General features: G+C 39.1%; 1 protein-coding gene across 1 annotated transcript; it reads left to right on the forward strand.

Moving 5' to 3' along the window:
- Nucleotides 1–2,380: 2,380 nt before the first annotated feature.
- Nucleotides 2,381–5,004, forward strand: LOC139136652 (seizure protein 6 homolog). The gene is made up of 4 exons (XM_070704465.1): nt 2,381–2,702; nt 3,080–3,268; nt 3,678–3,854; nt 4,336–5,004. The coding sequence occupies exons 1-4, from the start codon at nt 2,381–2,383 to the stop codon at nt 4,407–4,409; spliced, it is 762 nt and encodes a 253-aa protein (XP_070560566.1). The 3' UTR covers nt 4,410–5,004.
- The last annotated feature ends 8,208 nt before the right edge of the window (nt 5,005–13,212 follow it).

Genomic DNA, 13,212 nt, shown 5'->3' on the forward strand with positions numbered 1-13,212 from the left:
TCAGCCTGAAAAAAATTGGTTTCAGCTACATCATAAGAAAACACACACATTACTAAATGACTTGACAAGACGAATACTTTGCATTTCGGATAATTTAGGGAATGTAACGTAAAATATTTTTGAAGAGGATAACTCAACTGTACGAGAAAGGTCTTAGCTAGTGAAGTCTTAAATCGTAGGACGTTTTGTATCGAAAACAGCATTAATCACCTGTATAGTTTGTTTTTACAGGACTCAAGGGGGCGATGTCTTACGGATCCAGTTGGTCACTTTCTGGTGACCCACGGCTCCGTGTCACAATCATCCGGTGCAACGAAAACCTTGAATCCCTATTTGGTTGCAATTTTGACTTCTCTCATTATTCCGAATTAAACTCTGCTGCAACTGTGAAATGTAACTGTAAGTACGATACGTTAAGTGCGTGCCTGTATACATGCAATCTTAGCTTATGTAAACTGCATCACCTTCTCCCTTTAGGCACACATTAGGTTCCATTATGTTTACTCCAGAATTTATTAGTCTGGTCATCAATAGGTATATAAATTATGTTTAGTGAGAAACTGTACATGCAGATATATCCAGTTGAGTACAATAAACAAGTTGGCTTTGATATTCACATAGTACGTTTAGGCATATTGATTCAAAATCGAAGCCTAAGTCAGGATTCGCTGAAATAGAAATTGACCATTTTAAGTGTTCCACCTCTTCCATACTTTCCCTTTTCTGAATATTAATAGCGATAGTGGTGGTGGGTTTTTATTTTAAACACAAACATTCAACTACGCTCGACTCTTAATGGTAACAAAGAGTAAATTTCTACAACTTATTTATGATGCTATCGCGGTGCCAACTTTTGAAAGGCGAATTGTAACAGAGTTCGAAGATGCGAACACGGTCATGTTAATATTTAAACTTAGATAAAATACTTTGAATTCCCCCTTTTCACCGCGACGAACCATTGCTGATGATGCACAGCTAGGGAGGCCGGCTATGTTGATTTTGCCATCTTGATGATAGTTGCTGATCGCTAAGCCAGGGTGGAACAGTAATGCTATCAGTCCAGCCTAAGTCAAGCTATTAATGAGTTTCCGACGATGATAGAATGGATAGCGTCTATGTAACATTACCTTTTGGCACTATCGAAAGAATAATCACATTAATATTGAATGTTAAACATCCATCTTGTATGTTTTCTGTTACTGATAGATGATGCGTATCTAGGCTGTTACAGTGGTGGTCTAGGTACATACCTGCCACAAATCACTCCCGGCTTGACCATTCAGCATTGTCTCGAGAGGTGTCATCGCCAACATTACGCATATGCAGGATTGCACGACGGTTCGTATTGCATATGTTATAACGCTATACACTTCAAAGCTCTAAAGAAGAATTCAGGAGACCATTGCCAAGTGCAATGCAGTGGAGACAGACATCAGACATGTGGAGGCGACGACACAGTCGGAATCTATCTTGGTGAGTTAATCCTATCACTAATCTATTTGCTGTATTATCTGCTGTCATCTAAAATCACTTGATACTGTATACAACAATCCATCGTAGCACAAATAACATGAACAGAATACAAAAATAGGAAAACTTGGTTGACCTTCAGATTAAATAAAATTACCATGCCAACCTTGAACAAGCAAGGCCAAACTTGAAACTGGAATGTAAAATCATTACACAGGCTATTACTTACGACTGAAAAATCAACGGAGATAGGCTGGAGAAAAACATCTGTATGTAAGTTGAGATACATCGAATCTAAAAATACTTAAAGACGCTCTTAATATCTTTAAGAAAAGCATATGGTGCGCAGCAAAAGATATTTGTATACAAACTTTGCAACTTTTGCTGACAGTAGAATTTGTCAAAAGAAAAAGCAAGGATTGCCAAAAACTATTCGAGTCTTTAAATTTCAATCCTGTTTAATTTACCGCAGACGTTTATGTTATAATTGCCAATTGCTAATATTCTCTAAAAATTTAATTAAATGACAAACATGAAAACGGAACATTAATGTATGTATATATGTATGTATGTATGTATGTATGTATGTATGTATGTATGTATGTATGTATGTATGTATGTATGTATGTATGTATGTATGTATGTATGTATGTATGTATGTATGTATGTATGTATGTATGTATGTATGTATGTATGTATGTATGTATGTATGTATGTATGTATGTATGTATGTATGTATGTATGTATGTATGTATGGATGTTTGTTTGTTTGTTTGTTTGTTTGTTTTTTGTAAGAACGTAAAATAGACTGTGAGTTCAGATTGACAAACCACGATTGTCTTTATCTGAAAAGTTTTTGGTGATAATTCATTATACTTTAACATAAATCTTTTGTTAATGTTCAGCATCAATGGGTTCGTGTGGAGGTCATGTGCTTGGAACAGGGACCATCTACTCACCAGGATTTCCCGGATATTACATGGAAAATCAAAACTGCACATGGCATGTCAGTGCACAACAATCGAGAAGCATCTTGGAGTTTGAATTTGTTTTGTTCAATGTGGATGAAGAAGCAGACTCTGTGACTTTATACGAAATGATGAATGGTAGACGGCGAAACATAGAAGTCAGCAATTTATCAGCAACGTCATGTTCGAACACCGTGTACGTTATGTTCAAATCCGGAATCAATGGCGGTACTCGCAGGGGAATTTTTTCGCTTAAGTACAGAGGTGTGTGTATTTTACTAAAGGATGAGCTTCAAAATCCCAGTCTAATTATCTCTCTTCTATACATGACGGTTTACTTTCCTTCTATGTTAGCTTTGATTTACTGAACGATAACTTTACAGGAATTGTGTTATGAATTTGAGGTTCTGGTTTGCAGTTTGACGCGTGGAGCGCGGGAAATGACGTTGTTACAAGTAAGGAAATGCAGTGACGTTTTGTTTCTGGGTGTTCGGCGTCTTCGATGCATTATGTGCTGTTTGTATTATCATGAGAAAGTGTTGTCTATGTGGTTTAAGTGTCTTAAACTTCCATGTTTCGGGATGAATGACGTAAAGCTACAAAAGTAACTGACTGTGTCTTTTATTAAATTTGTATCATAGAAGTACCTAACTGCCCAGTGCTGCCAAGTTATGTGGGTGGAATATTGTATTATAAGGGTGTATGTCCACATTTGATTGGAGAGACTGTATCAATCACTTGTAAGACCGGCTTTAAACTGTCCAGTCTCCGTCACACAGTTAAATGCCGACAGGATGCAACGTGGAATGGCACCCTGCCGGAGTGCATCGGTGAGTTTTCTTATGGCTTGTAGTACCCAAACACAATTGATACAATTATGTCCAGGAATCAACTTGACAGGTATAGAACTGAGTATGAATGTATTTTATAAAGTCAGATATTATCTGAATCTGAATCTGAGTGAATTTTGGCATCGCTATTACTTGATTCTCGTGACCTTTTCAATAAACAATAGGGTTGTTACGGTTGTTTATCAAATTTTGTGTTCACAACTTGGTCTGTTCAGTTGCGACCCAATTTTACTTTCCCATACAACTCTGTAAGACTGATTGACCCACCATAACAATAAATCGCTAACAATAATTACTCTGTATTTGAATCAGGCTAGCTCTTTGTCGGTCTGTAAATCGGTCTCTTTGCAGGTAGAAATCTGTATTTTTTTTCTGTTTCTCTACACAGCCATAGATTGTGGCAATCCAGGTGAAGTTGAAAATGCAGACAGAATCGGGACTCAATACAGCTACAACAGCACTGTGGTTTATACATGTCATGATGGTTACTACACCAACAGCAACAGAACTATCCGTTGTACTATTGAAGGGCGGTGGACTGAGAAGCCGTCTTGTTTCTTGAACGGTAATAACATAATCCTACTTCATTTCACTCTTGTTAAAGACTTCACATTTCAAGAAAAGAACTTCTCGTGATTTGCCATATCATTGTCCCGACTACAATTTCGAACCATCAGTTGTACTATTGAAGGACGATGGACTGAGCAGCCGTCTTGTTTCTTCAATCAATCAATCAATCAATCAAAATTTATATTCTTCAATCTTATGGTAATTATATAATGTTACTTTCTTGTCATTGATGATAACGACTCCACTTAATTTCACAAGATTCGTCACATTATTCTGACTACAATTTCGAATAAGGCAATATTTTTAGAATACTCACTTAATGCTTGACGAAAAAACATAACAACGCCTTTGATATTTGACCTTTTTCTGACGTTAAATATGTTTACCACGTATTACCCAATTTTACTTTCACGTACAAGGCTGTTTGACTGACGCACCGTAGATTTGAATTTCTGTACTTTTATTTTTCTTTGCAGAGACACAGTTATCAGAGGATGCTACTGCAAGTGGTGCTGGTAATTTTCATAACATTATCTCACTCTCAGAATAAGTGTTCTCGCATGTTTCACTGAAGTGCAACAGAATATGACATATACAGAGCCACATTTCCTGCGTTCATGTCTTTCTTGCTTAGCTTCGGTCAGACCTGAGCTTCCAGCTTCATTTAAAGTAGATTTATTCTTGATAACGCCGATTTTTGAGTTTTTCAACCCCAAATATCAGCGGTTTTATAGGCTTAATTCCGTGTATTGTGTGTTTTGAGAGAAATCGTGAGATTCATTAAAAATCACATCAGTGTTGCTATATAAGATGCTATTCAGTTTTAATCTGTTCATCTACGAGGATTACTTCAAGTCTGTAACTCTGGCACAATATATTAAAACCGACCTGCCAAGACGAATTCTTACTATGACACAAATCGACATTGATTTTACACTGGTCAGTGACCACGAGTGTTGAAGTGGAATCTGTGTTTTATCACAGATGTGTTTTGTGATTACACCTAGCTTATCTGCCTACCCTACATCTTCATCCTCGTTCCCCTAGCCAATCAGCTCTTCTACCTGTGACCTTTAACAATCTTCCTTCCCGGCCAATCAGCCACTTTTGCACACGACACTGCATCACTAAGCCTTTGTCTCATCGCTCCCATTCATTCATTCATTCATCCATTCAGCTGCTGCTGCTGCTTCACGTCACACCAGCCTTTTGGGGGTCACTTCAGTCATGCTTCCTTCGTTTGGGCTTTGGATTCCATCCTGACCCCATTTGTCGGGAATTCCACTCCTTCCCACATTTCGGCCTCTCAGGATGGATTCATCATCAAGGTTATTCGGACTTTGACCTCAAGGTCACCAACGACCTTTCCTCGGCTGCTTGACTGAAGGGGCCCTCTCCCATGTGTTTTGCTCAATATCTTTATTGTAGGTAAATTTGCCACTTTTATTTTGATTGTTTTCTGTATTGTAAGTTTTGATAGTACTTAGCCTTTTTTTGCTTGAGATATTCTGATGGCAACTTTACCTTTGTAACTTTGTAGTTCTATGCCCTGTACTGCTTAAGATTTGCCGTTTTATTTTGTGCTTTTATTTTATAACTTTGTCTGTATTTCCGTTCTTTTCGCAATAAAGCCTCTTCTCTTTCTCTTAACTTAGCGGTGGTGTATTCACAAAGTGGGAATATCTTGTTGACGGTAACCTATTTATAAGAAATGAATAACAGGTTTTGAGTTAACTGGCGTAATAAAATTGATTTTTTGACATCAAAAATCGATACCTTCCTTCTATTGCGCTGATTTCGCTAACGATCATATTTAATTCAACCGACTCTGGCGAAGTAACTAAGACATAAATGCAGTCTCTTCATCTTTCTATTATCGTATTTGCTTAATTACGCTCGAAATTTTATGTCATACTGAAGTCTGCCTTGTCGCGTATTGATTGCACGACAGATCACGAAAATAGTACATTTTCAATAAGCCGCACGAGGTAATGTTTTTAAAGCACAGAGAAGTATCGCACGCGCATGAAAATATTTCATGCTCGCTTAACTGCTTACTTTCTTGCTCACCGCGCTAGCTTTTAAGTTTGTAATACAGAAAATGCAATTAATCCAAATCATGAATTCCAATCAAAGAAATTCTTTTATCCAGGGTTGGATATTGGTATGTTGTTTGGAGTTGTTACAGCAATTCTGATTGGTTTGGCTTTGATCGTTTTTCTTATGAGACGGTACGTCCACAAGTAAACGTATATTCCAAGTACTTAGCAACGCAGAGTCCCTATGACATTAAACAGACTGTAGACCTATAGACCGTAAAATGTGTCTTAAAAGGCAAACAGAAGTGAATACAGTCCGAAGTAGTCTGCTTGATGAATTTCTAAGAGGAAATAATGTATCAAGAAAAGTAAAAATTAGGTTAAATTGATATTATTGTTTTTTGTGAGTATGTTGTTTGCTGTTTTGTAATGTTTGTCAAACAACTCGGTTATCGACTCCCCGTTGATGGCGTTTTGTTGGCTGACATCCGTTTCAATTCTTCATTGAAAAGTCTTCGTCAAGAAGCCTTACAGCCTTGTGTCCAACTTGAGGCAACATTATCTAATCGGCATCAGTAAAGGCACTTGCATTATTTCGATGCAGCTTGTTCATCTTAACTTATCCTTCTAGTCCATTTCCATCACGTGTTGTTGCTCTCGTTATCAATGGTTTGCTTATAAGTTCGACTCTCCAGGCATACATTGTGATATACAGATCTTCAAATACTGATAGTTTACTAATCTGATCACTTGCGTGAATGTGTAAATTATTGTTCTTCAAAATTTTATTTTCTCCAGGAAAAGACAACTGAAATTCCGAAACACTTTAGGAAGTTCGAGTAGAACACAAGACGAAATTATATATTGTAAAAAAAACAGAGAGGCGAAACAGCACACGGTGGGAAGGTGCTGTTAATGATGATAGTTTGAGAGTTATCAGTGAAGACGACGAGTGTATAGGTGTGGGTGCTGATCAAATGGAAGACCACAGATGCATCGGTGAAGAAACAGGCTTCAAGAAGCAGGTAAAACCACCGCTTCACTGTGAAAACCTGAAACAAAATAGCATCAAAGTTGATTTCGTGCCACAGGATGATAAATTGCTTCGTAGTAACAAGTCTGAAGATGAAAGTCTAGGGTATAACAACCTCATTATAGATGGAAAGGTCGGGAAAAGATCCTTAACAGGCGACAGCGGGAGTGTCGAGAATGTGGCGTACGAGTCCGCAGATATCAATGGCGACGATGGTGACTTATACACAGAAATCGTTGAGGACGGCGACGTCAGTATGGCAGACAATGCTGACTTCGAGTTAGTCCACCACAATGCAAGAAGTGATGACGATACAGAAGGAACTGTGGATAACATCGCATATGAGACAACCGATAATATTGACTATGAATGACCTGAATACGCTGTTCTTCCTGAACTCTAAGCGTAAACAAGTCAACTTTTCTGTGATCGTATCTCTATATTATTTTATATTTTCTATTGATATCTTTTGGAATTTTTGAATTGTGGTGGCGCTAGTTGATCGGCGGCCTTTTTACTTCGTCTCTCAGTTTGAAATGTTTTAACAGTTTTATCCCGACATTTTTATGACCATTTAGTTTTTACAGAGGATTTTATATACTCCATCAACAGACCCTGTATTTATATGACGTTTTATCGTTCATGGTGGCAGTATTCGTCGATCATTTCCAAACCTGTTGTTCCGGCGCAGATTTCTGTTTTCAAGATGGTGGCTCGATCACTATATGGAAGATATCATATCTTTTGCTGGTCGGTACGGGACATTTCAACAAATCCTGCATCGCTCCCGTTCAGACCACGTGGATGCAAGGCTGGCCGCTAACACCTTAGGCCGAGGTATCATAATATTCCAACAATTTTGACCAACTACCGTGCCAAAAAGTTTCAAGGCGGGTACTTTCGAACCATTGCTCTACACCAGCTCTACGCTCGACCAAGCTAGTAGAACGATAAAACGTCATATAAAAACAGGGTCCGTTGATGGAGTATATAAAATCCTCTGTAAAAACTTAATGGTCATAAAAATGTCGGGACTCTGTATTTGCAAAGATTTCGATGACATCTTTATGTTTCAACAAACTGCAGCTCAATGCCGCTCTTTGGAAAGCCCGTTCTATCAACGGTAAAATCGGCGCAATAGCAACAACTTTATATAGAAGAAAAACTGGACATTCTAATAATCACGAAGACATGACTAAAAAGCAAAGATAATCCCATCATTGCTGACATAAAGTCTTCAATGTCTGGTTACACCATCCACCAACTGTCTCGCTCTAATCGTCGGGGAGGCTGTGTCGCAATACTCGCACGGTCCAATCTCAAAGTCGTCGCAAAAGTATTCCATGTGTTTCGATCCTTTGAATGTTTAGACACCACATTCAGATCCGTCAGTCAATCCTTGCATACCCATCGCCATTTACCTTCCTCCAAACTCGAAAAAGAACAAAGCGTCAACCCGTGACTTTGTCTCTGAATTCTCGTCACTCTTAAAAACAGCTGTGTCTCCACTTTGCCATCTTTTAATCGCTGGTGATTTCGATTTTCACTTTGACAACCTCCACTCGCCAGATACCATCAAGCTGTCACACTTGCTGCTCTCAATGGGACTAAAACAACATGTCAACGAGTCGACTCATGCCAAAGGATACACTCTGGACTTGCTGATTACGCCGTTGGCCAAATCTTTTCTACACTCCGTCAGAGTTGATAAGTCTCTCGTGTCCGATCACAGTCTTGTGCACTTTGAACTAAATGTTCAGCGGCCACCCAATAACAAGCTCAAGATATCACGGGGTGACTTTAGCACAATCAACGCAGCAGATTTGAGAAACATACTTATACATGTTTCTGCCATATATCCCTGTGATAATGATGTCGAGCGTTTGTCCCGCTTTTTCTACAATGCTGTCACCGAAGCACTCGACGATGTCGCGTTGCGTTGCAATGGTCAAAATAGTCAGATACTAAGTTATTCAATCATGATCTTATCTAGTATATACACATTAATACCGCCGTTGCTATAATCAACGTTTATTAGGCTTCCAACGTATTATAATTTTATCATATGATCAACCCGTACCATATCTCATATAGGGCATTTGTGTCTTATCTCACCATTTTAGGATAATCACCGCTTAAAATAATCTTAGATTCGTCAAAAACCATTCTGCACACTAAAAAAGTAAGACTGCGATGGCTTATCAGACACTACCTAAACACAATCGTGCAAGTTATATATATAACTCTGACACCAAGCTAAACAGACAACACACAATTACAAAACTATGTATCCAAGGCAACGAAACTAATTAGCTGTTAACCTCCCCTTCGACGACAGGAAACAAAGTGTATCGCGCGTTGGTCGAATGACGCTCAAATATACGACCAAGACAATTTTTTTCAAGCGTTTTGATAATGTAAGGGGGCTTGTTCTCATTTGTAAAGTTGAAAAGACGGCTGAACAGCAATAAACAATAAAAGAACATCGAGTATGATACACAAAATTACATGAAGTTAAACAAGCACTATGAACTCGCAATGGCGAGTTTAACTAAAAGTAGATAAAAAATCTTTACCTTAAACAACATTAATCGTATGCCCAATCAAGAGTGACTTATAAAATCTAATGTTTGATGTGTTTTGATTCATAGGTTCTTTAATAAAATCAACCGCATAGAAACAGGAAATATACATACAGAACTCAAAAATCTTTATTTTGAAAAGTAAGATGATGTTTTTTTTTCAAATAATACGCAGTTTTACTTGACGGTGGTGTCATTGCTAACGGCCATAAGTACTGAAATAGATTGAAGTGAATTAAAAGTTAATTATGTCATCGCTTGTGAGCACGATGGACAAATTAACGAAAGACAAAAAGGGAAATAACAGCCTATACAGAAATCATGACATATCACAAAACGCAGATGTCTTGTGATAAGAACTACGAAAACACGAAAGATCGTGCTTCGTCTCACCATATTGCTGGCGCTTAGTTGTAACATCAAAAGCCATCACACAAAATAGCGATTGAAATGTAAACTGTATAACACCTGTCAGCTATTCTTTCACTTTGAAATGCAAATTTTCTGTCATTGCCCTTAGTGAAACGTGGTTGGAGCAAGGTGTTGATACATCATTATGTAACCTCCCTTCTTATAATTTCATCCATAAATGTAGAATCGGTTCTAAAGGTGGAGGTGTTGGTCTTTATCTACACGAATCACTGTCATATTCCGTAATTGACTCTGTTGTACTAAGTCATTGCGAATGCATTTTTGTTGAAACGGTACTTGATAATACTAAGGTCATAATAAGCGTTATATACCGAAAACCAAATACATCTACTGAGGAATTCCTGATCAGTCTGACAGACTGCCTTGATAAACTAAGTTTGAGTAATAAGAAATGTGTCTCCTTAGGTGACTAGGTGACTTCAACATTGATGCAGCTGGCAACAGTAATGTGTTCAATGATTATGTCGCTACTCTTAATGGAAATAACTTTTATCAAGTTGTGGATATACCGACTAGAGTAACTGGTCATAGCTCCACATCAATAGATCATTGTCACGTAAATTTCCGTGATTATTTCATTGAAGCGGGTACTATCGAAATTGATATAAGTGACCATTATCCTCATGAGAGAAAATGCCGAGAGAGTTTGGACCGGTGACCTCGCTGTTAATTTGATGCAGGAAATTACAATAACAATGCTTGGTCGAATGACGTATTGCCTTGAGGGCGGGATAGCCAGTGGTATAGGGGGAGGAGTACCTTCAAGATAGTGATAAGTGGTGCGGATTACCGTCGCCTAGGTGTCTGGCGTATACACAGTCGTTTGGAGAGCTATTCAGCACTGGGTCTATTCGCCCCATAGACGAGTGTGCAGAAGCGAGAAATTCTCGCTTCTGCACACTCGTCTATGCGGCAAATAGTCCCAGCGCTGAATAGCTCTCCAAACGACTGTGGGCGTATACGCGTGCCAAAAGACACCTATGGTTGATTTTCGGTTGACCAGTCTGATGGCACAGTTGCAAATACCTGGACTGAACTATTCTGTATTTTGTAGGTGTCGTTGGCACTTTGACAATAAAAGTAAAGATGCACACATATTGAGTTTATTGTCTTGTTTATGAGCGGCCAGTATTTCCAACGGCATAAATTGTGTGCATTTGCCCTAGAATAAATGATTTCGAATAAAACATCGCGAATGTAACCACATTCCTTAAGCTCGACGTACACTTAATTTTTTTTTCTCGGCCAGACCAAATTTAATACCTACCCAGACAAAAGTGTCGTAATGTTTGTGTATCGAACAGGCGCACTGCAGAGTAAATTAAAGTTCTATCGCCCAATGGTCATGAAATCATTCAGGATCACCATTTTGCCTTGACTTTTGACAATGAACGGACATAGACGAATAGAACTTTGCTTTTAATACTCCTTTATTTCCCCGCATGATCGACTTCACTATTACGTACATTTGGTCACAGGTCACCCAGAAAAAAATGAGTGGGTTCAATGATACTGTGGCCGGAAATTTTTTCAGAGCGAGAAATTTTCGCAAACTTCGCGAGGGCAAAGAAAGCGAAAACTAATCCTTGGGATATAGTAAAAAAAAACATTGCGTGATTTACATCATGACATGTAACACACTCAATGCCATGATCACTGAACTTTTATAGTAAGCCTGTCACCTTGAAGGTAATACTGTAGATAACACGAGGGCTTCAAACGCACAATGGTACAAACAACACCACAAGTGTGGCCGTCCCCGTCTCGGGGCTGTTCTCGGAGCGGGACCGTTTCTCTGATTTTTCCGTCATGACATGTAACACACTCAATGCCATGATCACTGAACTTTTATAGTAAGCCTGTCACCTTGAAGGTAATACTGTAGATAACACGAGGTCTTCAAACGCACAATGGTACAAACAACACCACAAGTGTGGCCGTCCCCGTCTCGGGGCTGTTCTCGGAGCGGGACCGTTTTCTCTGGTTTTCCGTCAATGTTTTCCACCACGGACAAATGGTAACAACACTGAACAAAACCTGAATTATATGCTTGTCAAACCAGTTTGTGTCAGTGCCGCCGGTCACGCGCACCACCAAAAGTTTGACCGTCACTTAATATCGAACAGTATTCAAAGAAACAGTCCTACTAATTACTGCCGTCCTGCCCGTCATTCTTCTAGCAATGCCCGTCACGAATTGGCCTTTTCAATACAGTAATAGGTCGATATCTTAATATTCCACAACATTTGTTTGTGATATAAACTTATAAAATCATAGTCCAGGGCCCCCAAACCGCCGATCGATTTACGACCCGATAGTTATGCCGCTGACGCTGATATTCACCGTTGGTTGCCTGTGTGTGCGTACATGGACAGTCTGCATAGACCTTGAATGTGGTCTCGGTTTTGATCAAACTTACAATTAAGGAGTATATATCAAAACAGATAAATGATTTATGTTTTCACATGGATTCACAAAAAGTTTCGCCCCGGTGTTCATTTTGGCCCTGGAATTCCATCTACCCACCCTTTGCAGAGTAGTAAGCTTATTGGGCAAGTAAACATGGAGCGCCGGTGCGATTCAACGATCAACCTGTATATCGGATCGAAAGTCAAAAATTTACGGCTCGGACTATGATTTTACAAGTGTATATAGAAAGTATAAGGCGCGGGGTATTATATATTGACTGATTACTGTAGCTATGATAGGCTACATTCAGGACGGGCAGCGACGGGCAGTAATTAGTAGGCAAAACAGGTGGTTTTCACCATGGGCAGAACTCGGTGCAATGATACTGAACATTAATAGTAAGCCCGTCACCTTGAAGGTAATACTGTAAGTGAAACAAGGACTTCAAACGCACGAATGATACAAACGACACCACAAGTGAAACGTACACATAGAAATACACGCGTTCCTACGTTGTGCCCACCCGGGCCACGCGATTAAAATATGACTGATACTGCTGGATAGTGTTAATTGGGTCGGTAAACAGTCAATTAATAGTTTAATTGACTACCTGGGTGATTGGCAGGTCGTGTCCAACGACGCATATGCAAAGCAGGCCAAAAGACAAAAGCCCCAAAGTTATTGACAGCTGGCCAGGGGTCACCATGAATACGTAATGAAGCTTCACTACGCAGAAACTGCGTAGTCAAGCCCTTCTTAACCGGTCAAACTCTCTCGGCATTTTCCGGTATGTATTTTCGCAATCTTTAAAGAGCTACGACATGTATTCAATGTCAAGACATCTGTTTACAAGCATGA

The sequence above is a fragment of the Ptychodera flava genome, chromosome 1 (assembly GCF_041260155.1).
Source record: "Ptychodera flava strain L36383 chromosome 1, AS_Pfla_20210202, whole genome shotgun sequence".
Lineage (NCBI taxonomy): Eukaryota > Metazoa > Hemichordata > Enteropneusta > Ptychoderidae > Ptychodera > Ptychodera flava.